Source organism: Ahaetulla prasina, chromosome 7 (genome assembly GCF_028640845.1).
Source record: "Ahaetulla prasina isolate Xishuangbanna chromosome 7, ASM2864084v1, whole genome shotgun sequence".
NCBI classification, from domain to species: Eukaryota; Metazoa; Chordata; class Lepidosauria; order Squamata; family Colubridae; genus Ahaetulla; species Ahaetulla prasina.
Genome location: NC_080545.1, coordinates 10,264,532 through 10,292,356, shown reverse-complemented (window position 1 = coordinate 10,292,356; position 27,825 = coordinate 10,264,532). Strand labels below are relative to the sequence as shown.

The window sequence follows — 27,825 nt, the reverse complement described above, 5'->3', positions numbered from 1 at the left end:
TCAGGAATCCGTTCGGGGGCTAGGAAACCTTCGGCTCAGCGTGGCGCCGTTTGGGTCTCTCTCTTCAGAATTTGAGCTGGTCAAGCAAGGGTGGATGCCCACCTCATCTGGGCTTTCTTCCGGTATCTTTCCTGCCAAGATGCCCCCGCACAGCTCGGCATCGTCGTCCCAGCGGTCTCGTTGCTGAGGCACCGGCGTGTTGAACTGGCTTAAGGGGATTTCGTTCCTTCGGGTTAAAAACTGAGAGAAAGCCGGCGGATTCATATGGGGAAACAACAGTTGCTTTGCCCTCCCCAGGCTAACCAGGTAGTTGTACTTGGGGGACTGGTAAATATCATAGCCGTTTTCGAGTAGCGTGTGTTTAAAAACGCAATCCTCGTTGCCGAAGGAATTCTAAAGGAAACAAACGCAAAAGGTCAAGACAGAGGTGAAAATCAAGCCGTAGCTTAGGGTCAAAAATCATCCACGGCACATTAGATCACGGATATTTTCCAAATATTTGTTCTTTCTACAGAGCGGTGCGGTGGCCTAGAGGTGGAGCTCTCGCCTCACAATCAGGAGGCTGTGAGTTTGAGCCTAGGAAGAGGCATATATTTCTCACTCTGGGCACACTGAGAATATATCTACTGAACAAAACTCTGTATTGGCAACCAGAAGGGCATCTGGCCATTAAAAGACTCTGCTAGCTCCATTCAGTTGCCCAGACTGCACCTGGGCATTGTGGGGTCATTAAAGGATGAGGACGATTTGTTCTTTCTACAGATAGTCCCCACAACTTACAACGGTTCAACTTAGTGACCATGTCAAGTCACCACAGCAGTGAAAAAAGTGACTTGTTTGACCATTTTTCCACACTTAAGACCGTTCCACTATCCCCATAGTTGTTGTGCCTCGTCCTCCCTCCTCTCCTCAGCCGGGCCCCTCCCGTCTCCTCCAGCCTGTTATCAGACTCCGAGTCTGATAATGAAGATGAACGGCCTGTCATGCCTCCAGCCCCCGGCCCTGGCCCCATGCTCGGAGAGGATGTCAGGAGTGAACTGACCAGCCTGATAAACTTCACTCCTACAGCGTGTGAGCAGGAAACCAGCCACGTGCTGGAATTACTGACAGCAGATCCAGCTGAAGAGAATTCAAAGTGGGAGGATCCTCGCTTCCGGAGATCTGAGAGGTGACGCCAGCAGAAGGAAGGGAGGGGCAGGCCTGGATAAATGCTGAGTCATGGAGCCACACCCCACAGCCTATATAAAGGACCTGCTTTTGGCATTCCAACCTTGAGTCAAGCAAAGTCTCATCTAGTTTGCCGATATCGGACTCTATCACTGAAGTCACAACTTGGACTCCTGCCTGCCCTGAGAAACCTCGAAGGAATTTGGTAAGCTGCAGAGGCTTCGTGGCCAAGTTTGTTACGGACTTCCTTGACCCGGTCGTCGGAGGGGGAGGGGGACACGACAATAGTCAAGGGATCCAAATTTGGATACTTGGCAACCAGCTCAGATTTATGACGGTTGCAGTGTCCCAGGTGGGGGGAGGGGCTGTCCCCTTCCTCTTGTGTGACCTCCTGAAAAGCAATGGGGAAGCCGGATTCCATTTAACAACCGTGGTTCCTAACTTAACAGTTGCAGCAATTCACTTAACAACTGTAGCACAAAAGTGACCTTGTTTTAGTGACTGCTCCAAGTTACAACGGCCCTGAAAAAAGTGACTTATGACTGTTTTTCCACACTTATGACTGCTGCAGCATCCCCATGGTCATGTGACCAAACTTCAAACGCTTGGCAGCTGACTCCTATTTATGACCGTTGCAATGTCCCAAGGTCACGTGATCCCCTTTTGCAACCTTCTGACTGTTGTGGTCCGTCAGCAGCCTACGGAGCTGGCAACATGAGACTGAGGTGAGGCCAGGGCCATCGGGGAGTGAGGTGCGGACTCCAGAGCCTCCAGAGACTGATAGCAGTGAGGCAGAGGAACAGGAGGAGCCTATTCCTAATGCACACATGAGAAGAGCTGCCAGAAGGCAAGAGCAGCTCAAGCAGAGAGGACAACTCAGGAGTAGGGCCAAGAGATGATTGGCCCCTCCCATAAGGCTTAAAACAGACCAGCAACAGCATTTGAGCTTTGCTGGAAAACAATGTTGGTAGTTTCGTCTTCTGCTTCATCTATGTCTTGCATTTATTTTTGTGACTTCTGCACGTTTGCCAAGAAAGGCCTTTGGCAGTTTGCCTAATTGAACCAAGGTTTGCGATAGGACTGAGGCATTTGTGTTGGAAGGTATTTGTTTTAATCTCAGTTGAACGACGCTGGGAATGAAGTAATTCTCAGCTGTTCGGATAAAGTTTGTTTTTTCACGGACTGAGTTTCCTCCTACCTATTTGGGCCTTGGTCACAACACTGACAAGCAAAGTCAATAGGGAAATCCAGATTCACTTAACAACCATGTTACTACCTTGACATCTGCAGTGATTCACTTAGCAATGGGGGCACAAAATGGGGCAAATGTTACTCACTTAACAACGGAAACTTTGGGCTCCATTGGGGTCGTAAAATGAGGACTTAATGCTTTGGCTGCACTAGGAAAGGAGTCAAAGAATCCAAAATGAATATTAGGACTCACCAATCCAAAGAGATTTCCGTTATTGTCCATACAAAGGTTGAGTCCGCTGTTCGCACCAATGATCACTACATAGCCCACACTTTCAGTTTTGATCATCAAAGCACCTGGAAGCGAACAGGTTAAATATTAGGAGATCTCTTCAACATCTCTTAAACCAGAAATAGCAACTTCAAATATCAGAATACTATTGTCCGATGCAGGGGTGAAATCTAAAAATTTTCCCTACCGGTTCTGTGGGTGTGGCTTAATTGGTGGGTGTGGCTTGGTGGTCAGGTGACTTGAATGAGCATGGCCAATAATAATAAATAATAAAAATAATAAAGTATACAAAACTTGGGAGCGCACCGGTCTACCTTCTTTAAAAATAGAGGCACCGGTTTACTAATTGCCTTTTTTTGGGAGGCACCGGTCTACCTTCTTTAAAAATAGAGGCACCGGTCTACTAGCCGCCTACAGCACTGATCAGCTGTAGTGCGGCCCTTTGAAGCACCGCGGTGGTCATTTAAGGCCGTTTGCAGCTTCAGGGACAGAGAAGAGGAACAGCGAGGTGTGGGTGGTGCGGGGGGGTGGAGGTATTTGTGCTACTGGTTCTCCGAACTACTCACCCCCATCACTACTGGATAGTGCGATCCGGTCCGAACCGGGAGCATTTCACACCTGGTCTGATGCCTTCCCAGTCTTCCCACATTCTGGCTGATAGTGGCAAAACATTTGCCTACAGTCTCGGTCAAAAGGCAAAACTCTCTTTTTAATGACCCTGTAAATCCCTTAATTCAGGGACGAATTGGAGCGACTGGGTAGAGTCGAGCATTTACTGGCTGGATGGCGCCATCCTGGAGTTCATAACAGTGGTGAAATCCAATTTTTTTTTAGTACCAGTTCTGTGGGCATGGCTTGGTGGGCATGGCAGGGGAAGGATACTGCAAAATCCCCATTCCCTCCCCACTCCTGGGGGAAGGATATTGCAAAATCCCCATTCCCTCCCCACTCCTGGGAGAAGGCTATTTCAAAATCCCCATTCCCACCCTACTCTGGGGCCAGCCAGAGGTGGTATTTGCCAGTTCTCTGAACTATTCAAAATTTCCGCTACCGGTTCTCCAGAACCTGTCAGAACCTGCTGGATTTCCCTCCTGGTTCATAACAGATATCTTTCTTTCTTTCTTTCTTTTTTTTGCATCCTAGGAGAGAAATATCTGCCGCTATCCAGGATCGAACTCTCAATGTTCTGAGTTGGAGGCTAGCATTTTCACTACTCGGCCAACATCAGTCAAAAGGGAAAACAGCATTCCTATTTGTAAGAAAGAGAGGTAGCACTTTCTGTTTAAGAGAGATTGCGGAAGAAATATTATTGTGTATGTAATTTGTTTTTCAAAAAATCTAATCTAAAATTAGATCTAGATAAAGATCCCTTCCAGCGGTGAAATCCACTTACCTTCGTTACTGGCTTGGGAATGGGAGTGCATGGGAGCACATGTGGGTGGGTGGAGCCTCCCGTCCCTGGCGCTACTGGTTTGGCAAACCAGATAGAACCGGGGGGGGGGGAGGTTTCACCACTGATCCCTTCCCCGAAGTGGTACCTGTTTATCTACTCGCATGAAGGGTTGAAATGCCCCTGGTTCAGACCGGATCACCTGATCCGGTAGCGATGGTGGCTGGTGGTTCGGAGAACCGGTAGCAAAAATCCCTGCCCTCCTTCCGCATACCCAGCTGAGTCGCGTGATCATCAGAGGTGTGGTTGTTTTTTTTTTACTTTTAAAAGCATTTTTTTCTTTGGCCGAAAAAATGCTTTTAAAAGTAAAAAAAAAGTCTCTGATGATCGCGCAGCTCAGCTGGGATCGTCAAAGGAGGCTTTTAAAAGCATTTTTTCTACAACCTCTTCAGCTGAAGAGGTTGTAGAAAAAATGCTTTTAAAAGGCTCCACTGACCTTCCCAGCTGAGTTGTCTGATCGTCAGAGGCTTCTTTTTTCTTTTAAAGTAAAAAAAATGCTTTTAAAAGAAAAGAAAAGCCTCTGACCATCAGGCAACTCAGCTGGGGTCATCAGAGCCTTTTAAAAGCATTTTTTACAACCTCTTCGGACGACGAGATTGTAGAAAAAATGCTTTTAAAAGTAAAAAAAAAAAGTTGGCCACCACCCAGTCACATTACCCCCCACCAAGCCATGCCCACAGAACCGGTAGTAACAAATTTTACATTTCACCACTGCTCGCATTTGCATACTTTCGAACCAACAGGTGGGCAGGAGTTCTGGCAAGTGTCGAGATAAGATGAAATAATAAAATTGCAAAGCTAGACAAACTGTACCACAATATAGGAAGACCCCACACAAGAGAATGGAGAGAGACTTCGAACCCATGTTCCTGCTAAAGCCATGGGGAACAAGTCAACTCTCCATGAAGGGAGGGGTGTCTCCCCCCTGCCCCAGACCTCCAGAACCAAGAAGGTCCCACTTGGGAAGTCGAAGGCGGAAAGCCAAGATATCTTTGACAAGAGAGCAGCTACGGAGGGTCCAAACTATGTTTTCAATGAAAGCATCTTCAATCGATCTCACCTCCAAGGAATATAAATCCATACGATCTAAATTAGAGGTTTCTTAAATTGAGGTTTCTCTCCCAAGTCCTTTTTTTTATAACTTTTAAAAGCATTTTTTTCTTTGGCCGAAAAAATGCTTTTAAAAGTAAAAAAAAGTCTCTGATGATCGCGCAGCTCAGCTGGGATCGTCAAAGGAGGCTTTTAAAAGCATTTTTTACAACCTCTTCGGACGACGAGATTGTAGAAAAAATGCTTTTAAAAGGCTCCACTGACCTTCCCAGCTGAGTTGTCTGATCGTCAGAGGCTTCTTTTTTCTTTTAAAGTAAAAAAAATGCTTTTAAAAGAAAAGAAAAGCCTCTGACTATCAGGCTACTCAGCTGGGGTCATCAGAGCCTTTTAAAAGCATTTTTTTACAACCTCTTCAGACAAAGAGATTGTAGAAAAAATGCTTTTAAAAGTAAAAAAAAAAAGTTGGCCACCACCCAGTCACATTACCCCCCCACCAAGCCACGCCCACAGAACCAGTAGTAACAAATTTTACATTTCATCACTGCTCGCATTTGCATACTTTCGAACCAACAGGTGGGCAGGAGTTCTGGCAAGTGTCGAGATAAGATGAAATAATAAAATTGCAAAGCTAGACAAACTGTACCACAATATAGGAAGACCCCACACAAGAGAATGGAGAGCGACTTCGAACCCATGTTCCTGCTAAAGCCATGGGGAACAAGTCAACTCTCCATGAAGGGAGGGGTGTCTCCCCCCTGCCCCAGACCTCCAGAACCAAGAAGGTCCCACTTGGGAAGTCGAAGGCGGAAAGCCAAGATATCTTTGACAAGAGAGCAGCTACGGAGGGTCCAAACTATGTTTTCAATGAAAGCATCTTCAATCGATCTCACCTCCAAGGAATATAAATCCATACGATCTAAATTAGAGGTTTCTTAAATTGAGGTTTCTCTCCCAAGTCCTTTTTTTTTTTTTAGTTATTAAAAGAGGCCAATATGAAATGTTGAACTCAATAAAATGCACAGCTTGCAAACGTCAAGATAATGGAACAGAGGTTTTAATTTTGAGCTTTTAATACTAGACAATCTGTGATCGATTGGGTCATAGCAGAGCTTCTAATGCAGAGATGGGTTTCAGCAGGTTCTGACCAGTTCTGGAGAACCCGTAGCGGAAATTTTGACTAGTTTGGGGAATCGGTAGTAAAATTATGTCTGGCCCTGCCCCCCTCTATTCTCTGCCTCCTGAGTCCCAGCTGATTGGGAAGAAATGGGGATTTTGCAGTAACCTTCCCCTGGATTGGGGTGGGAATGGAGATTTTACAGTATCCTTCCCCTGCCACGCCCACCAAGCCATGCCACACCCACCAAGCCACATCCACAGAATCGGTAGTAAAAAAATTTGAAACCCACCACTGTTCTAATGTATTTGAAAAGGTCTTTAAAATTCAGGGAGATAGCCAGAGATGTCTTAATCAGGGCAGCTGGCATTAAAAGTAGCTGATGTTGAACTGCACAGCACAGTTCCCACGTGGAAGGAAGCGGACCTGAGTGGGGACAGCTATTTCCATACAACCAGCAACTTGCTAGCCTAGAACTAAGGAGAGATTTCCTGACTTGTTAGAACAATTCATCAGTGGAACAACTTGCCTCCAGAAGTTGTGAATGCTCCAACCCTGGAAGGTTTTAAGGAGAGATTGGGCAACCGTTTGTCTCAAATGGGATAAAATAAAAGAGAATAAAAGAGTTGGAAGGGACCTTGTAGGTCCATCTAGTCCAACCCGCACCCACCCACTCAAGCAGGAGACCCTACACCACTTCCGACAGATGGCAGTCCAGTCTCTTCTTGAACACTTCCAGTGATGAAGCTCCCACAACTTGGGTTGGTTGTTCTCGCTGTCACTTGATTAGTGCCTGAGCAGTGGGGTGGACTAGAAGACCTCTAAGGACCCTTCCAGCTCTGTTATTGAATTCCTTGGGGGGGGTGGGTGTCTGTGATCCTGGACATGCCCCCCTCCTTATCTCCATCCCTCCATCCATCCCGCACCAGCCAGCCTCGCAGCTCCTCCGGGGACTTACTATAGATTGTTCTCACTGCCACTTGATTAGTGCCTCAGCAGCGGGGTGGATTAGAAGACCTCTAAGGACCCTTCCAACTCTGTTATTGAATTCCTAGCACTCTGAAGCCTCCGGAGTAATCCTGGACACCCCCCACCCCCCTCCTCTCCATCCATCCCGCACCAGCCAGCCTCGCAGCTCCTCCGGGGACTTACTATACTCTTGATTGTTCTCACTCACTACTGCCTGAGCAGGGGGGTGGATTAGAAGACCTCTAGGGACCCTCCCAAATCTGTTATTGAATTCCTAGCACTCTGAAGCCTCCGGGGTAATCCTGGACCCCCCACCCCTCCTCTCCATCCATCCAGCACCAGCCAGCCTCGCAGCTCCTCCGGAGACTTACTATACTCTTGATTGTTCTCACTCACTACTGCCTGAGCAGGGGGGTGGATTAGAAGACCTCTAGGGACCCTCCCAAATCTGTTATTGAATTCCTAGCACTCTGAAGCCTCCGGAGTAATCCTGGACACCCCACCACCACCCCCCTCCTCTCCATCCATCCCGCACCAGCCAGCCTCGCAGCTCCTCCGGGGACTTACTATGCACGGTCTGGGACGGGCTGCCATCCACGCGTCCGTCGGGATGGATCTGCAGGTGGATGCTCTTCCTGGCGCTGGAGGTGTAGAGGTGGACCAGTTCGTCGGCGTTGCTCCAGATGGGGGAGGCGACGGCGGGGCCCCAGCCGCTGGCCACCAGCGGCAGCAGGAGCCTGAGGACGCGGAGAAACGCCGGAGCCGGGACGGGGCGCATGATGCTGGCTTGGCTTGGAAGATGCAGGAGGACCCGAAAAGGCGATCTTGGTTCTTCTCCTTTGCTGACCAGTCGCCGATGCTGGGCGCCTTGGTCCTTCGACCCTGGCTTTATGCAGGACGGCTGTTGGGGGGGGGGAGGCGGGTGGAAGGGGGGCGGGAGAAAGGAAGATACACCCTTGGCTTTTTTTTTCCCTTCCTTCCTTCTTTCCTTCTTTCTTTCTTTTTTTTTTTTTTTAGGATCCTGCAGATCTCAGGAAGAAGGGTGAGAGGGAGTTCTCATAGGGCTGTAGCATTTTCCCAAATAAGCAGGTTTGGGGGGCACTGATCAAACTTTGCCTGGTTATCTGGAAAGGAAGGCAGGAGGATAGCCATAGCACTTAGATTTATATCCCGCTTCGCAGGGCTTTTACAGCCCTCTCTAAGCGGTTTACAAAATCAGCTTCTTGCCCCCAACAATCTGGGTCCTCATTTTACCCACCTCAGAAAGATAGAAGGCTGAGTCAACCTTGAGCCGCTCAGGATCGAACTTCAGGCCATGGGCAAAGTTTGCCTGCTATAGAATAGAATAGAATAGAATAGAATAGAATAGAATAGAATAGAATAGAATAGAATAGAAAATATGGAATGGAGTGGAATGGAGTGGAATGGAGTAGAATAGAATAGAATAGAATAGAATAGAATAGAATAGAATAGAATAGAAAATATGGAATAGAATAGAATAGAATAGAATAGAATAGAATAGAATAGAATAGAATAGAATAGAAAATATGGAATGGAGTGGAATAGAATAGAATAGAATAGAATAGAATAGAATAGAATAGAATAGAATAGAATAGAATAGAATAGAATAGAATAGGGGCTCTATTCTACATGGGGCTCCCCTTGAAGAGCACCCAAGGCTCCAGTTGGTCCAGAATGCGGCTGCGCGGGTGATAGAGGGAGCCACTCGTGGCTCCCATGTAACACCACTCCTGCGCAAGCTGCACTGGCTGCCTGTGGTCTTTCGGGTGCACTTCAAGGTGTTGGTTACCACCTTTAAAGCGCTCCATAGCTTAGGACCGGGTTACTTACGGGACCGCCTACTGCTACCGTTTGCCTCCCATCGACCCGTACGCTGTCACAGAGAGGGCCTCCTCAGGGTACCGTCAGCCAAGCAATGTCGGCTGGCGGCCCCCAGGGGAAGGGCCTTCTCTGTGGGGGCTCCCACCCTCTGGAACAAACTTCCCCCAGGACTTCGTCAACTTCCTGACCTTCGGACCTTTCGCCGCGAGCTGAAGACATATTTATTCACGCAGGACTGGCATAGAATTTTAGTCATTTTTATTTGGTTTTAAATTTTATTTAGTGGGTTTTACTGTTTTAAATATATTTTAATTAAGGGCCATATTTTAAAAGTTTTTTAATTACTGTTTTATCTTGTATTTATTCATTGTTATTTTATCTGGCTGTGAACCGCCCTGAGTCCTTCGGGAGAACGACGGTATAAAAATTTAATTAATTAAATAAAGAAAGAAGGAAAGAATAGAATAGAATAGAATAGAATAGAATAGAATAGAATAGAATAGAATAGAATAGAATAGAATAGAATAGAATAGAATTTTTATGCTGCATTCTAACAGGAAGGGAGGGAGGGAAGGGAAAGGAAGGGAAGGGAAGGGAAGGGAAGGGAAGGGAGGAAGGAAGATAGATAACAATAACACTTAGACTTATATCCGGCTTCACAGTGCTTTACAGCCCTCTCTAAGCAGTTTATAGAGACAGCCTATTGCCCCCCCAACAATCTGGGTTTTTATTTTACCAAATTTGGAAGGATGGGAGGCTGAGTCAACCTGGAGGAACGCAGGTGTTTTCCCGTTTCTCAGTTATCCATCACTCAAATTCCATTCTTGTTCCTCCATTTCCTCCCCTCCTCCCATCGGGGGTTGGGGTTTTGGGTGGGGGGAACTTTTAAAACTGTCCAGGTAGCCTTTCGCAGCCCCTGAATGGCCCTGAAGCACGGGTGTCCTCAGGTGTTTTGAGTTACAGATCAAAAGAAAAATGGTCCTTCCCTTCACTTTAATGATAACTTCTTTTGGACCAGGGAATTTCATATTCACCTCTGCTGAATGTCAAGAATTGGATGCGCGTGGCGAACAATGTTCCAGAAAGACAGCAGATCTTGGCTGGACAGGCGGCTTGCAAATGTATTTAGTCAGTTATTTCTTTCCCATTTTTATGATGTTTAGAAATAACTCAGAGTGGTGAACACAACTAATATTCTTCATCCTATTTTCCCCACAATAACAACCCTGTGAGGTGGGCTGGGTTGAAAGAGATTGACTGGCTGAAAGCCACCCAACTGTCTACCGCTGTCCTGCCTAAAGTAGGACTAGAATTCTCTGTGTCCTGGTGATTGGCCCAAAGTCACCCAGTCTTTCGTGCCTAAGGCAGAACCAGAACTCACCATCTCCTAGTGATTGGCCCGAAGTCACCCAGTCGGCTTCCGTGCCTAAGGCAGAACCAGAACTCACTGCCTCCTAGTGATTGGCCCGAAGTCACTCAGTCGGCTTCCGTGCCTAAGGCAGAACTAGAACACACCATCTCCTAGTGATTGACTTGAAGTCGCCCAGCCGGCTTTCGTGCCTAAGGCAGAACTAGAACTCACCATCTCCTAGTGATTGACCCAAAGTCACCCAACTGGCTTTCATGGATTCTCAATATTACATCACTGAATTTCTGGAGATATGCATAATCATTTAATCCAGAGGAGTGACAGCATACATGCTGAGGGAAAAAATGGTGAGAAGTGGGAACTCATGGAGAAGTTTATAAGCCAATCTGATGTACAGATGCAAATAGAGAACTGATTTAGATCATCACTATGACTCTCCCCTCCCGCCGTGGAAATTTGTTTCTTTTCTTTCACTAGGACTCCTTTCAGTGTCAAGAAATCTCCCCGAGGGAAGATGGCGGTCATGTGATCGACTTCCATCTTTTCATCATGAGCTCTCCAAGGTCTTCCTCTCTGCAGCCCATCGATAGTTCTGTTGTGACCCAGGCCCAAAACTTAGTCTATGGAAAAACAGACTTTATTCGAACAGCTGGGAAGTAAAACAAATGCCTCCCAACACAAATTCCTCAGTTATCTCACAAACCTTAGTCCAATTAGGCAAATTGCCAAAGGCCCTTCCTGGCAAATGTCCTGAAGCCACAAAAACAAAGATGTACACGAAGCAGAGGACGAAGCAGAAGACGTAGCTACAACATAGTTTTCTGACAAAGCTGAAACACCGTTGCTGGTCTGTTTTAAGCCTTATGGGAGGGGCCAATCATCTCTTGGCCTTACTCCCGAGTTGTCCTCTCTGCTTGAGCTGCTCTTGCCTTCTGGCAGCTCTTCTCACACGTGCATTAGGAACAGGTTTCTCCTGTTCCTCTGCCTCACTACTGTAAGTCTCTGGAGGCTCTGGAGTCCGCACCTCACTTCCCGATGGCCCTGGCCCCACTTCAGCCTCACCTCTGTCCGACTCCATTGCCAGCTCCGCAGGCTGCTGGCGGACCACAATAAGTTCAGATCCCCCATCTATGAAGATCCACAGTCCTCCGAGCTCATGATGGTCTCAAAAGTGCTTTTTTCAAAAGGTAACGATACTTTCTTGAGGGTTTTATTTTCCCCCTTGAAAATGTTTCGCTTCTCATCCAAGAAGCTTCTTCAGTTTTCATTGGATGAATGGAATAGAACAAGGGTCAGCAACTTGCGGCTCTGGAGCCGCATGCGGCTCTTTCACCCCTCTGCTGCGGCTCTCTGTCACTCAAAATATACGTCAATGTGCGACACCTTCCGGTACGCGATTTATTGAGCTTTTCAACCCCCGGTAGGCCAACCATGGATAAATCCAATACAAGAAAAGTTTCAGAAGAAAACAGAATGTTTAATTCAACTACATATTCTAGTTTTGTGACCACTCAAGAAATAGTCAGGCAGGGGAACGGTTTTGTGGCTCCCAGTGTTTTCTTTTCTGTGGGAAACGAATCCAAATGGCTCTTTTGAGTGTTTAAGGTTGCAGACTCCTGGAATAGAACAACAGAGTTGGAAGGGACCTCGGAGGTCTTCTAGTCCAATCCCCTAGGGGTATAGGCAGGGAAACCCTATACCTGTGATGGCAAACCTATGGCACGCGTGCCCAAAGTGGCACGCAGAGCCATGTCGCCTGGCACGCGCGGCATCGCCCGCTCCTCTTCTGGGTTCCTGGAGCTCATGCATGCACAACGATCAGCTGGCTTTTTTGCATGCGGCAGTGCTGGAAATGAGAAGAGCTGGTCTGCGTGAGCGTGCGTGCCGGCCAGCTGATCGTTGCGTGCACATGCGCACCAGAAACTCAGAAGAGTAGATGGCTGAAACCGGAAGTTCATTTTCAGGTGTGCGCATGCGCCCTGGGCAGCTCCTCTTCCGGGTTGAAGCCCTGACAAGGGCACGCATGCTCCCTCTTGGGCACTCAGTGCCGAAAAGGGTCGCCATCACTGCCCTATAGCATTTCAATGGGAATGGATGAGAACAACAGAGAAGAGCCTTCTGGAAAAGAAGTCCCCCCCCCCCCCTGCCCTTAAAAAAAATGACTTTTACTTTTGGGCCATTCCCTGTCAACTGCAACTGGCCCATTGGCCACAAGCTGGACATGCTAGGACTTGGTTCAAAACTCCGCTGACTCCGACATGACCTGTGTTTAACACACAGAATCATCTATTGCAATATCCTTCCTGCAAAAGGCTACTTCAGCTTCAATCGCAATAATACAAGAGCAAACAATAGATTCAAACTTAATGTCAACCGCTTCAAACTTGATTGCAGAAAATAGAACTTCTGTAACAGAGTTGTTAACACTTAGAACTCATTACCTGACTCTGTGGTCTCTACTCAAAATCCCAAAATCTTCAACCAAAAACTGTCTACTATTGACCTCACCCCATTCCTAAGAGGACTATAAGGGGCGTGCATAAGAGCACAAAAGTGCCTACCGTTCCTGTCCTATTGTTCCCTTTCGTTATATCAAACTAACATAGTTATCGCATTCTTTTGCTTATATATATATTTTTCTTATAAGATGTGTTGTTGTTTTATGTCGATGTTTGTGTATACTGTTGTGACAAAATGAAATAAATAAAAAATAAAAAAAATTCAAGGATGAAGAAGCTGTGCCGTGTTTTGGGGCATGGATGAGGCCAACTTTTTTTTATCTTTCCCGATGACTCCTGAAGTCAGAGAGGGTCTTTCATCTGTGCAGACCTCAGGCAAGGCACCTCCTCTTTCTGGTCCCAATCTAGAAGAGGGCTGGAGAGGATCATCTCCCAGGGGATTCAGAAATGAACGAGGCCTTCTTCAGCTCAAGGGCTGACTTTTATAGAACGTCCATCAATCCTCTCAACCTCAAGCAAGGCTAGGCGATCCTGATACCTGATGGAATAAAAATCCTTCTTTGACAACTATATACCTATTTAATAAATCTATTATACCCTCACGAGTACAATGTACATTGATATATACATTTCCAGACACTCATTATCTCTTGTTTTTGGCATTTTTCCTCCCCTCAAGCCAGTCGTAGAATTTACTCCAGACCTCATAGTACCTTGATTCGCTTTTATCTTTGAGTTCTAGAGTAAGTCTGTATACAACTGTATATAGTTGCAGGAGTAGTAGTAATATAGTATATACTTGATATATAAGGAATTAGGAGATATGTAAATTTGTATATACGGTAGACTGAGTAATATATGATATAGTAACTTGAACTTGACGTAAATGTTAAAAACCAGGGACATGAAGCAATGTCCATTGTTTTTGTTTGTTTTTAAATCTAATAAAAAATTTCCAAAAAAAATAATTCCTTCTTTGCAGATTATTTGTCTGAAGTGGTGTAGGGTTTCCTGCCTAAGCAGGGGGTTGGACTAGAAGACCTCCAAGGTCCCTTCCAACTCTGCTATTCTATTCTAACTAACTATTGCAGGTGTAATCAACATGCACAAACCACAGATCTCTTGTAGGTTGACTAGATTAATCAATCAGAATAGAGCTGGAAGGGACCTTCGAGGTCTTCTAGTCCAGCCCTCTGCTCAAGCAGAAGACCCTATACCATTTCAGTCAAGTGACGGTCCAGTCTCTTCTTAAAACTTACACTGAGAGCATCTGTACCAAAGACAAATTCCTTGTGTGTCTAATCACACTTGGCCAATACAAAATTCTATTCTATTCTACTCTACTCTACTCTACTCTATTCTACTCTACTCTACTCTACTCTACTCTATTCTATTCTATTCTATTCTATTCTATTCTATTCTATTCTATTCTATTCTATTCTATTCTAAACCTCCAGTGATGGAGCACCCACTACTTCTGGAGGCAAGTTGTTCCACTGGTTAATTGCTCTCACTGTTAGGAAATTTCTCCTTAGTTCTAATTTGCTTCTCTCCTTGATTAGTTTTCCATCCATTGCTTCTTGTCCTGCCCTCAGGTGCTTTGGAGAATAAGTTGAACACACACACCCCGCTCCTCTTTGCGGGGGTCAGCTTACAGGTAGCCCTCATGGCCACAATTGAGCCCAAACTTTCTGTCGCTAAGTAGGAAATTGGGTAAGTGAGTTTTGCCCGATTCTACGACTTTTCTTGCCAGAATTGTTAAGTGAATCACTGCGGTTGATAAGTTAGTCACGCGACTGTTAAGTGAATCTAGCTTCCCCATTGACTTTGCTTGTCAGAAGGTCGCGAAAGGGGGACCGCGTGACCCTGGGACACAGCAACGGTCATAATTAGGAACCAGCCAAAAGATCCTAAATTGCAATCCTAAACTGCCTTACAGAGGGATACGGTCAAGAACAGGTGAGGTATTAATACCACTCTATAAACCCTTAGTAAGACCACACCTAGAATGCTGCATCCAGTTTTGGTCACCACACTATAAAAAAAGGATGTTGAGACTCTGGAAAGAGTGCAGAGAAGAGCAACCAAGAGGATTAGGGGACTGGAGGCTAAAACATACAAAGAACGGTTGCAGGAACTGGGCATGGCTAGTCTAGGGAAGAGAAGGACCAGGGGAGACAGGATAGCAGTCTTCCAATATTTGAGGGGCTGCCACAGAGAGGAGGAAGGGGGTCAAGCTATTTTCCAAAGTACCTGAAGGCCAGAGAAGGAATAATGGATGGAAACTGACCAAGGAGAGATTCAACCTGGAAATAAGGAGAAATTTTCTGACAGTGACAGCAATCAACCCATGGAACCGAAGTTGCCTTCAGAAGTTGTGGGAGCTTCATCACTGGAAGCTTCCAAGAAGAGACTGGACTGCCACCTGCTTGGGCGGAGGGTTGGACTATATGACCTCCAAGGTCCCTTCCAACCCTGTTGGTCTGTTAAAGTGGAAGTTGCAGGTGCTCCATTGCTGGAGGTTTTAAGACCACTTACGACCGCAGTTAGAGCCAACATTTCTATGGCGAAGGAAGAAGGTTGTTAAATAAACTGTGGCCCGATTTTCACAACCATTTTGCCACATCGTTGAAGCCGATCGCGGCAGTTGTTAAGTGAATCGTGGTGTTGTTAAGGGAATCCGGATTCCCCCCCTCCCCCCCAATGACAATGCTTGTCAGAAGACAGATGAGACGGTCACAAATGGTGATCACGTGACCCAAGTCTCCAACTGCCCAAATTTTGATCGCATGACGGTGAAGCGGCCATGACGGTTGTAAGTCCTTTTTGTTTTTTTCAGTGCCACTGTCACTTCGAGCGGTTGGTAAATGAATGATTGTAAGTTGAGGACTATCTGAATCAATTAATAACATGTTTCCCTGTTAAATAGGTAAAGGTTCCCATCGCACATATGTGCTAGTCGTTCCCGACTCTAGGGGGGCGGTGCTCCTCTCCGTTTCAAAGCCGAAGAGCCAGCGCTGTCCAAAGACGTCTCCATGGTCATGTGGCTGGCATGACTCAACGCCAAAGGCGCACGTAACGCTGTTCCCTTCCCACCAAAGGTGGTCCCTATTTTTCTACTTGCCTTTTTTATGTGCTTTCGAACTGCTAGGTTGGCAGAAGGTTGGGACAAATAACGGGAGCTCACCCCGTTACACGGCGCTAGGGATTCGAACCGCTGAACTGCCGAACTTTCGATCGACAAGCTCAGCGTTTTACCCACTAAGCCACCTCGTCCCTTACAGTTTTAAACTTACTGAATGGCTATCTATAGCCTCCAAACAATATCAGAGGCTTGAGTTTGATACAGTGCCGCTACAGGGGGTCCTGGACTTACAACCGTTCATTTAGTGACCGTTCAAAGTTACAACAGCATGGGAAGAAGTGATTTATGACCATGTTTCACACTTATGACTGTTGCAGCATTGCCATGGTCACGTGATCAAAATCCAGATGCTTGGCAATTGGCTCATATTTATGTTAGTTGCTGGGCTCCAGGGTCATATGATCCCCCTTTTTCAACCTTCTGACAAGCAAAGTTAACAGGGAAGCCAGATTCACTTAACAACAGTCGTACTAACTTAACAACTGCAACATTTGGGGTTCAATTGCAGTTGTTAGTTGAGGACTAACCGTATTTGTAGTGCAGTTTTAACAGATAAAGTAAGATTTCAGAAGATATACCTGTATTTTTCGGAGTATAAGACGCACCTTTTCCCCCCCAAAAAGAGGGTGAAAATCTGGGTGTGTCTTATACTCCGAATGTAGCCCCACCCAGCTTCTCAAACAGAGGTTTCAAAGGCTGAAAAAAGCATCAGAAACAAAGCTTCAGAAAAAAAAAGCCCCCAAACAAAGCTTCAGAAAAAAAGCCTCCAAACAGAGATTCAGAAAAAAAGCCCCCAAACAGAGATTCAGAGGCTTTTTTTTCTGTTTTGGAGGCTTTCAGAGGCAGAAAAAAGTTTTTTCTGAAACAGAATTTCAGAGGCAGGGAAAAAAAACCAAAAAAAGCAAGCCACAGAGCTCACAACCAAGGAACCTGTTGCTAAAATTCAGGTCTGGGAACAGCTGATTGGGGGTATTCCGGGAGGCCAATCCACCTGCCAATCAGCTTTTTTCGTATTTTCCTCCCCAAAAACTAAGGTGCGTCTTATACTCCGGTGTGTTTTATACTCCGAAAAATACAGTACTTGAAAATATACTTTAGAGTGGTGCGGTGGCCTAGAGGTGGAGTTCTCGCCTCACGATCAGGAGGCTGTGAGTTCGATCCTAGATAGAGGCAGATATTTCTCTCTCTAGGCACAATGAGAATATATCTGCTGGGGGGGGGGAAACTCTGCATTGGCAACAGGAAGGGCATCCGGCCAGTAAACATTCAGCTCCATTCAGGTGCCCAGACTCCACCCCCGCAAGGGATTATGCGGTCATTAAAAGATGATAATGATGTTAATGCCTGGAATGCACTACCAGACTCTGTGGTCTCATCCCAAAATCCCCAAAACTTTAACCTAAGATTGTCTACTGTTGACCTCACCCCATTCCTAAGAGGTCTGTAAGGGGCATGCATAAGAGCACCAGCGTGCCTACCGTCCCTGTCCTAATGTTCCCTTTAATTGTATTCATTTTATGTATTCAATTCATGCTTATACTTATATATATTATTTAATCACGAATCAAGAAGAGGGCCGTGAAAATATTTGCAGATCCCTCGCATCCTGGACATAAACTGTTTCAACTCCTACCCTCAAAACGACGCTATAGAGCACTGCACACCAGAACAACTAGACACAAGAACAGTTTTTTCCCGAAGGCCAACACTCTGCTAAACAAATAATTCCCTCAACACTGTCAGACTATTTACTGAATCTGCACTACTATTAATCGTTTCATAGTTCCCATCACCAATCTCTTTCCACTTATGACTGTATGACTATAACTTGTTGCTGGCAATCCTTATGATTTATATTGATATATCGATCATCAATTGTGTTGTAAATGTTGTACCTTGAGGAACGTATCTTTTCTTTTATGTACACTAAGAGCATATGCACCAAGACAAATTCCTTGTGTGTCCAATCACACTTGGCCAATAAAAGTTCTATTCTATTCTATATGTATTCAACTAACTAACTAAATAAATAAACAATACCTGAAGATATATTCGAAACTGGAACATTTAGAAGATTAACTGTGTTATGTATTAACAGTTGTGCCTTTAAATATTTGAGCGGGAAATCAGCACGTTGCTGATTGGACGAAGCCTCCAGCAGAACTGTATAAAAGGAGAGGTTTTTCCCCCAGCCTGTTGCTGGGTTCACCCTATATTAAAGAGCTGTTGTCACTACCCTGGTCTCCAGCCTCGTTACTTCCCGAACTCAACATTTGGCGACGAAGGTGGGATTTCGAGGCTAAGGAGAACCAGAACCGAGCTGAAGCACGCTAGTCCCGAACCCAGCAAACTCAGGGCAGAAACGCGGAAATGGCAAACACGCCACCCGCACCGTACAACCCGGGCAAGGAGAAATGGGGAACATATATGACCCGTTTCGAAAGCTTTCTAGAAGCCAACGAACTACAGGGGATCCCTGATAACCGCAAGCGGGCTTACTTCCTAAGCCATTGCGGGCCGGAGGTAATCGAGATTGCGGAAGCCCTGGCAGAGCCAACGCCGATACAATCGGTATCGTGGCCGACTCTGCAGACTTTGCTGAAGAACCATTTCGCACCGGCGCCGTCCAAATCGTGCAGCGGTTTGAATTCGGAGAACGTAGACAGATGGAGGCGAGTCCATCGGTGACTACATGGCCGCTTTAAGAAGAGCGTCCAAGGACTGCGGATACCGAGACTTAGGCGAAGTGCTACTCGAGCAACTCATCCGAGGGTCAAGGACATCCGCCACGGCGACGACTGCTAGCCAGGAGCAACCTGACACTAGCCACCGCTCTGGGCGAGGCCAGAGCACACGAAATGTCTACTAAAGCAGCAGAGACTCTGCAAAAGCCTCTTCAATCCAAGGCGGCGCAAAGCCAACGCCAGTACACCAGGAGGAGATTCAGTCCGAATCCGAAGGTGAGGCGAGGATGAGGAAGGGTCTGCCGGACCGAGAAACGCGACACTGAGGACCGTGACGAGTGCGGAAGCTGCGGAGGGCAGCATCAGCGCCAGCGCTGCAGGTTTAAAGACGCAACATGCCGGCGGTGTGGGAAGAAAGGGCACTTAGCTCAGGTTTGCAGAGGGGCCCAACCTTCCGCCGAAAATTCAAATCGGCCAATCAAAGCGGAACCGGAAAGGCGGCCCGCGATTGGTTCAAACAAGAAAGGCGAAGTCTAACCAAACGACTGTCATTATAGGCGCCTCAACCAACGTGGAAAGAAGATTTTCACAAAGCCCAAGATCGAGGGAGTACGGTGCAGGCTTGAAGTGGACACGGATCAGCGATCACCATCATGTCCTGGGACACCCTGGCGAAGTCGCTGCCGTCCGTCGCGGCGCCATCTGCAAGCACAGCGGCTACGAGTGCACGACTACCAGGGAATCGCATCCCTGTTCGAGGACCACCTCCGTCCGAGTCGAGTACGGCCCTCACAAAAGACCCTGCCCATCACGATCGTCGAAGGAACTCTGCCCAGTCTGTTGGGACTAGACTGGTTTCGTGCCCTGGGCATGGGAGTGACTGGCATCTACAGAAGTGACTGCAATTTGAAAGACATTCTCTTTAACGAGTTCGAAGATGTCTTCATGGACTGCCTGGGCAAGTACAAGGGACCCCTATTTCCTTCAACTTAGACCCCAGGTAGCCCCATTAGGCTTAAGGCGAGGAGAGTCCTTCTGCCCTAAAACCAAAAATTGATAAGGAGCTGGACAAGCTCATAAATCAGGGGGTTTTGGTGCCAGTCGATCACGCAAAGTGGGAGACGCCAATCGTCACCCCCATCAAATCGGACGGGTCAATTAGAATTTGCGCTGACTACAAGGCGGCGCTTAACAAAGCCTTACAGAAAAGCGTGCCGGTTCCGTAGTGCACCATTTATTGCACTCTTTGGGGCAAGGGCAAGTCTTTGCAAAGTTAGCCTTGGCCCAAGCCTACCAACAACTGCCAGTAGACGCCCGCACAGCCGAAGCCCAAACGATTGTGACGCACAGGGGGGCATTCAAGTGCACCCGATTGCAATTTGGGGTTAGTGTGGCACCAGGGCTGTTCCAAAACCTGATGGAACGACTACTGCAAGGGCTCCCAGGGGTAGTTCCCTACTTCGATGATGTCCTAATTTCAGGGGAAAACATGGAGGAATTGGGGGAGCGGTTAAGAAAGGTCTTGAGCATTTTCCGGACAGCCGGATTAAAAGTCAAGACAAATAAATGTCAGATAGGGGTCGAATCGGTCGATTTCTTGGGCTACCGGATAGACAAGAAAGGAATTCACCCTACTGAGAGCAAGGTTAAGGCAATTAGGAAGGCTCCAGCGCCCAAAAACAAAGCAGAGCTGCAGGCATTCCTGGGATTGGTTAATTTTTACGGTCTTTTGAAGAACAAAGCAACTGCTATGGAACCGCTGCATAGGCTCTTAGGAAAAATACTGTTTGGTCTTGGGAAAGTCAGAAAATAGGGCTTTTGAAGCAGTAAAGAACCTGCTCTCAAGTGATAGCCTGCTCATCCAATATCACGACTCACTACCCCTAGTGCTGGTTTTGCGTCGTCCCTTATGGGGTGGGGCTGTACTCAGCCATAGACTTCAAACGGCACAGAAGCCCCTATAGCGTTCTACTCTAGAACGATGTCCTCCCCAGAGAGGAACTACAGCCAATTAGACAAAGAAGCATTAGCCATTGTATCAGGGGTCAAAAAATTCCATGAGTATGTCTTTGGGCGGAATTTTGAAATCGTGACTGACCACAGACCGTTACTTGGATTACTGGCTGGCGATCGCCAACGCCTGTGGCACTTTCGCCACGCTTGACTCGATGGACTATATTTTTAGCCGCTTACTCATACAAGCTGCAGCATCGACCGGGAAAGAAGTGGGGCATGCAGGCGCATTGAGCCGATGCCCACTGCCAGGGCGACCGAAGACCCCACTCCGGGACACCCATCCTCCTTATTGACTCGTTGGACTCTGGCCCAGTCACATCAAAGGAAGTGGCTCGGGCATCATACCGGGACATTGTGTTAAGGACTGTACTCGGTTGGGTACAGAGAGGGTGGCCGCTGCGCGGGCGAACGGTTCAAAGAATTTGTTAAGAAACGTGATGAGCTCTCGGCTCAAGGGGTGCCTGTTATGGGGTGATCGTGTAATAATTCCTGTTAAGTTAAGGGGCAAGGTATTGGACCTCCTCCACGAGGTCACCCAGGCATCGTAAGGATGAAGGGTTAGCTAGAAGCTATGTATGGTGGCCACTCATGGGCAGAGATTGCTGAGAGGGTAGGGAAATGCCAAGCTTGCCAAGAGTCCAGACCGCTACCCCAACAGCCCCAGTCAGAGAATGGGAAAAGCCCCAAGGGCCTTGGTCAAGAATCCACATTGACTTTGCTGGCCCTTTCACGGCCAAACGTTCCTAGTGGTGGTGGACGATTTTCCAAATGGTTAGAGATCATACTTATGAAGTCCACCACAGCCGAAGCAGTAATCGCAACCCTCGCCACCTATTCACAACTCACGGGTTGCCGGACACTCTGGTGTCCGACAATGGGCCCCAATTCACGGCAGCCCAGTTTGAAGAGTACCTGGCAGAGGAAGGCATCCGACATGCCCTCTCTGCACCTTTCCACCCTGCGTCGAATGGCCTTGCAGGCGTTCCGTCCGGGCGCTAAGGAGGCATTGTCAGGCTCAAGCCAGGTGACTGGCAAACAAAATAGACTTTTTCCTAGCCGTCCAGCACAGAACCCCAAGCACAGCCACTGGAAAAGCCCAGCCGAATTGCTAATGGGACGGAAACTCCGTGCCCACTTGACCGTTTGAACCCCATTACACCCGAGGGTTACAAGGGGGAGCTAGAAAAAACAAGGGAAATGAGCATAGGCGACCGGGTGTGGGCCCGAAACTATGGGGACGGCCCGAGTTGGGTCGCCGGACAAGTAACAAAAGTAACAGGGCCAAAATCGTATGTGGTAGAGCTACCAGACAACCGAGTGTGGCGGCGCCACATAGATCAGTTAAGGAAACGAATAACTGACCAAACCAAACCAACAGAGACAGGTAATGACCAATACCACTTTGAATCCACAGCTGACAATGACCCGGGGGAGGCGCAAGACTTAGCTGAGGTCCCAGAGTTCCAGCGGCGCCATCAGGTCCCCGAGGGAAGCAGCAGGGAAAATTCCAAAATTAATCCAAGGCCGGATGGCCAAGAAAAAGAGTCGGCCAATAATCCAGAGCCCGATGGCCCAGAGAAAGAGCTGGGAGGAGAAAACAGCCCCTCCGACCAGCTCAAAACACCACCCAGAACTGAACCGCGCAGGTCAGAAAGAACTAGGAGACGCCCAGGTTATTTGCGTGACTACGTCGAAAAATAACATGTAAATAAATATGTAAATAAGACCAAGTGTTTTCTGGGAGGGGAGGAGTGTTATGTATTAACAGTTGTGCCTTTAAATATTTGAGCGGGAAATCAGCACGTTGCTGATTGGACGAAGCCTCCAGCAGAACTGTATAAAAGGAGAGGTTTTTCCCCCAGCCTGTTGCTGGGTTCACCCTATATTAAAGAGCTGTTGTCACTACCCTGGTCTCCAGCCTCGTTACTTCCCGAACTCAACAAACTGGAACATTTAGGAGATTAAGAACAGAAGGGACAGAAAACACCGAGCAAAATTAGGATAAATGCAATTCTGACACCAAACTCAAATTCTTGCTTTGAGCTCCATGCACAGAAACTTAATCTCTCCTAATCAGAAAAACGGCTTCATAATTCCAGTTTGTCCCGTCAGCCTTATCCTTATCCTTATTCTGAAGGATCTACTTGTTGAAACAAAAACGGAAGTTAAAACAAACAGAAATGAGCTGAACCCCAAATCTGACCTCCCCGGAAACAGCACGTTCTAAAAAAAATATAAAAAGATAACCAGAACTGATTTATACACCAATGGACCGCAAGTTGGTATGTTCGCCAGGGGAAGGACGGCAAATATTTCCTGACCTTCCCTTTTGGCAGATGTGCTATTAAAACAAACATTGTCTGTGTACGCTTTCTTTTTAGCGTGGACGTAAACAGAGGATCTAGGAAGTCCGTGTGTTAGTAAGTGAAGATGTGAAGGTGGGCCCTTTCTATAGCTGGTATATTCTAGGCATAATTACAGACAGAGTCAACCGCATGTACTCTGGTGCGATTGCTCCCTAGCCCAAGAGTTGTTAAATCTCACATCCTGCAGTGACTGTATTTGGGGAGTTTGTCTCTGTCACCCAACCCACACACAGCAAACTTCCTGGTTCTGCTAACCAACATGAAGCGGATGAAGTCATCGCTTGAATATTAGCCTGCAGTGCAGGTGTTGCCAAATCCACGGTCTGACTGTACTGTAGATCTTCCACATTGTTGTTGTTATTGTTAGTTGTGAAGTCGTGTCCGACCCATTGCAACCCCATGGACAACGTTCCTCCAGGCCTTCCTGGCCTCTACCATCCCCTGGAGTCCATTTAAGCTCAAGCCAAATGCTTCAGTGACTCCATCTAGCCACCTCGTTCTCTGTCGTTCCATTCTTCTTTTGCCCTCAATCTTTCCCAGCATGAGGGTCATCTCCAGGGAGTCCTTCCTTCTCATTAGGTGGCCAAAGAATTTGAGTTTCATCTTCAGGATCTGGCCTTCTAAAGAACAGTCAGGGTTGATCTCCTCTAGGATTGATCAGTTGGATCGCCTTGCAGTCCAAGGGACTCGCAGGAGTCTTCTCCAGCACCAGAGTTCAAAGGCCTCAATTCTTTGGCGCTCAGCCTTCCTTATGGTCCAACTTTCACAGCCGTACATTGCAACTGGGAAAACCATAGCCTTGACTATGACAGTGAGAGCAATCAACCATTGGAACAGAAGGCGCCTTCAGAAGTTGTGGGAGTTTCATCACCGGAACCCCTTCCTCTCTTTATATTCCATATAAAGATGGACTAGATGACCTACAAGGTCCCTTCCAACTCTGTTATTTATTTACGCAATAAAGCGATTTATTGTTTGGCCCTGGCAAGACACACAAGGCTAGCAACCATTAAAATCTCTCCCTCCTGTACAATAGTGGCCAAAATTGTGGAAACCTTTAGGGAAAAGTGTATTTTTGAGGTTTGATGGCTAATAACACCACTTTTTTTTTTTTTTGAGTTTCAAGATAATCCTATTCCACTGCTAGAATGGCCTGGGAATAGCCCAGACCTTCACCCAATTGAAAATCTATGGAGCCGACTAAAGAAACTTGTTAGTCAGAAGTGACCCAGCAATAAAACTCAGTTAATAGAAGCAATCCTTCAATCTTGATTTCCCATTAGAACAGCAGTCCTTTAGAACAGCAGTCCTACTATTAATCTTCCCATAGTTCCCATCACCAATCTCTTTCCATTTATGACTGTATGACTATTATTATTATTATTATTTATTAAATTTTTATACCGCCCTTCTCCCGAAGGACTCAACTATAACTTGTTGCTGGCAATCCTTATGATTTATATTGATATATTGACCATCAATTGTGTTGTAAATGTTGTACTTTGATGAATGTATCTTTTCTTTTATGTACACTGAGAGCATATGCACCAAGACAAATTCCTTGTCTAATCACACTTGGCCAATAAAAATTCTATTCTATTCTATTCTAACAGCAGTCCTTTAGAACTGAAAGATTTGGTTCACTCTGATGGGCTGTATGCTAAAATAAAACCAGGTCATGATACGCACTTGAAAATACTTCAGGAAGTCTTTTAATTGGGGAGTGTGTCTGGCAAGAACAAAGAAGCTTATCTACAGGAAATATGCAGGTGTAAATCTTGTAACAATTCTGGGTAGTTAGAAAGCTGATAAAAGTAACAAGAGTTAGACAACTTATAAGCCTCAGCTAACCGTTAGGAATAGTGATGGCCTGCAGCCAATAAAATGTGTATTAGATAACTCCTGGGGCATTCATTAGCCCAGGTTTAGGAATAGGGACAGCTAGAGACCAATAGAACAAATTGTAGAATTGTTACTGAAATGTTTATTAGATGATATTTCTTATTACCTCGCCTTGTCCCGCCTTCTCTTTTAGTGAAAAGGTATAAAGCTTTCTTAGTCCTTTGCTCTTGGTTCTTGGCATTTTGGCCAGGAGCCCTTTTCCCTGGAGTACTTCAATAAAAAGCAACCAGAAAACTCACACTTTGTGTCTGGCGTCCATCATTGGCTTCGGCACCAGGCTCACACACCCAAATTGGGGACAACAACTCCATGGGAAGATTCATGCTAATTCATGCTAAAGGTTACCCAACAAAGTATTAACTGACATGGTGATCATTTTTGTCTCTCCTGTTTTTTCTAGGGTGATCATTTTTTTAAAAAAAGTTTTTTTTATTTTATAGACAAACATTTAATACATCATTCCTTCCATGTGACATCTTGGTGTTTCCTTCATCACTCCATTTTGTTGTTGTTATTTCTATTTTCTTCACTTCAATTTAATCTATTACCATTTTTTCACAAGCACAGTATTAATTATACCTTTCTTTACATAATAACCCGCTGCTTATCTGTCTTTTTTCTAACCAATGGTAAAATTTATCCCATAGCTTAAAATATTCTGAATCCTCTCTTTCTTTGATCATCAAAGTTAATCTATTCATTTCTGCACAGTCTACATTTTTTTTTAATAATTTCTCCTATGGTGATAATTTTTTGTAGATCTCGTTTTTTCTACGTGTTACACTTGTCTTCTTTATACGGTAACTCCTATTCTAATAGCAAATCCTTCATAAAAGTTATTGCATTACATTCTTGATTCAATTATCTTTCCATTGATATATAATTTTATGGTACTATTTCCCATACACACACACACACACACACAAAGTGGTGTTATTAGCTAGTTTTAGAAAATATACTTTTCCCCATAGGTTTCCACAATTTTGGTCGCTTCTGCAGATGAAGCGAATTAGTAGCAGTGAATCGGTAGGAAAGATCAAACCACGAAACATCTTGTAAGCTGGAAACATTTAAAAGCAATTTTCTCGTGATGCAAATCCTCAATGTCTATTTACTTTTACTCTGAGGTTTGGGCAAGCGTATGAATCAGACCAAAGAAAACTGAACAGCCCGATACAAACGTAGTATGTTTTTTTTTTCCCTCCAGACTCAGCGGAAGGAATGTGGCACTTCCATTATAATTTACCTACCTACACACACGCTAAGTGGGCGTTTCGATCTGCGAGTGGCCAAAAAGGAAAACACCACACTCTCTTTCTCCCTCAAAAAAAAAAAAAAAAAAGGAAGATCCTGATGGGTTGAAGAACAAGACATTTTTTTTTGCAACCAGGGAGATCAACAGCCCATGCCATAAAAGGACTTTCTGGACGTAAGAGGATGCAGCCCTTGGGCATGGACCGAGTTTGCGGGACGCTCTTGGCTACGTCATCAATAAAAATAACCCTCTTGACAATTGGCAGCAGACAGAACGTAAACCTCCAGAGGTAATTCCGGGGAGGGAAAAAATAAATATATAATCTCTTGGAACATTTGCATTTTGAAATATTTACGGAGGTATCATAACAGGAAGTGGATCCCCTCCCCCCATACTAAGTTGACTTACATAAGAATGTTGAGGGCAAGTTTTATTTCTTGCCCATCAAATTGTACAAAGGAAAGAATGGAATGATATCTAAGAACAATTTAATGGGCTTAAACCACATTCCAGCCACTTCTAACGTCAGGGGCCTGGTGTTCTCACCTAGCTTCCCCAGCAGCACGAAGCCAAGTCTTCGTCCCAATAAACCCCTTTTATTTCATTTACAGCAAAGTCTTTCCTCTCCCACAGTCTTTCAAGATACTTCACAATTACCGACCTTTATCAGGCTTGGAGAGTGGCCAGACCGATATCTTTCAGACTCCACACTGTAACCAACAATATTTGGCAAGAATGCAGGAACAGATCTTCACCCAAATGAACTAATTGTCTCCTGCAAACTCCCCTCCCCTTTGCTCCTCTTTATTCCCTATTGGAGGGGCCATTCACCATCCACCTGTGGCTTTACTCCTGAGTCGACCCTTGTTCCTTAGCTGTTCCCTTCTCCTGGCAGTTCTGCGCATGCGCACACTGGGAACAGGATCCAGCTGTTCTTCTGCCTCACTGATGTCTGACTCCAAAGGCAGCTGATAACTGTCAGACGGCCCTGGCCCCAACTCTGCCTCCAGTGCATAGCCCTCATCGGAGCCTTCCCTAGACTCCAGGACTGGCCCACGTTCCTCCCTAACCCCCTCACTGTCTGAATCTGCTGCCAGATCCGCTGGCCGCTGGCGGGCCACAACACCTGGCTGTGAAGCAGAGGGAAAAGTCAGAGTGCTACACACTCTCAAACAGCTCAAATGGCCTCTGAAGTGGACACTGATGGCCATGAGGCTGAACCCTTGAAGGACACAACACTTCCTACACAATCTCAGTAGCCTCTTCTATGGGAAGGCTGGAGGCCAGAGTGGAGGAACCTTGTTCAGGCTGCAGCCCTCACGGGCAAGAGAGATGGAGTCAGCATGCCTCTAGTCCTCATTCATTCTTTCCAAAATTGGTATTTTTATTACCAGTTACCAAATACTCTGGTGCCCTTCCTGCTTCGGTTAACTGGTCGGAGAGCCATTCTTTGGGATTGTCCAGCTTGCTGTTGAACCCATGGTCTCTTTTGACACGTACAAGAGTTTCAAGAACACTTCGGGATGTCTCACTAAAAGAGACGGAGCAGGTCAT

At 46.2% G+C, this 27,825-nt stretch overlaps 1 protein-coding gene across 1 annotated transcript; it reads right to left on the bottom strand.

The window, feature by feature from the left end:
- FGF23 (fibroblast growth factor 23) lies at window positions 1-27,825 on the bottom strand. The gene is made up of 4 exons (XM_058190495.1): window positions 27,670-27,825; window positions 7,801-8,134; window positions 2,612-2,715; window positions 1-393 (listed from the first exon to the last, which is right to left on the bottom strand). The coding sequence occupies exons 1-4, from the start codon at window positions 27,823-27,825 to the stop codon at window positions 1-3; spliced, it is 987 nt and encodes a 328-aa protein (XP_058046478.1).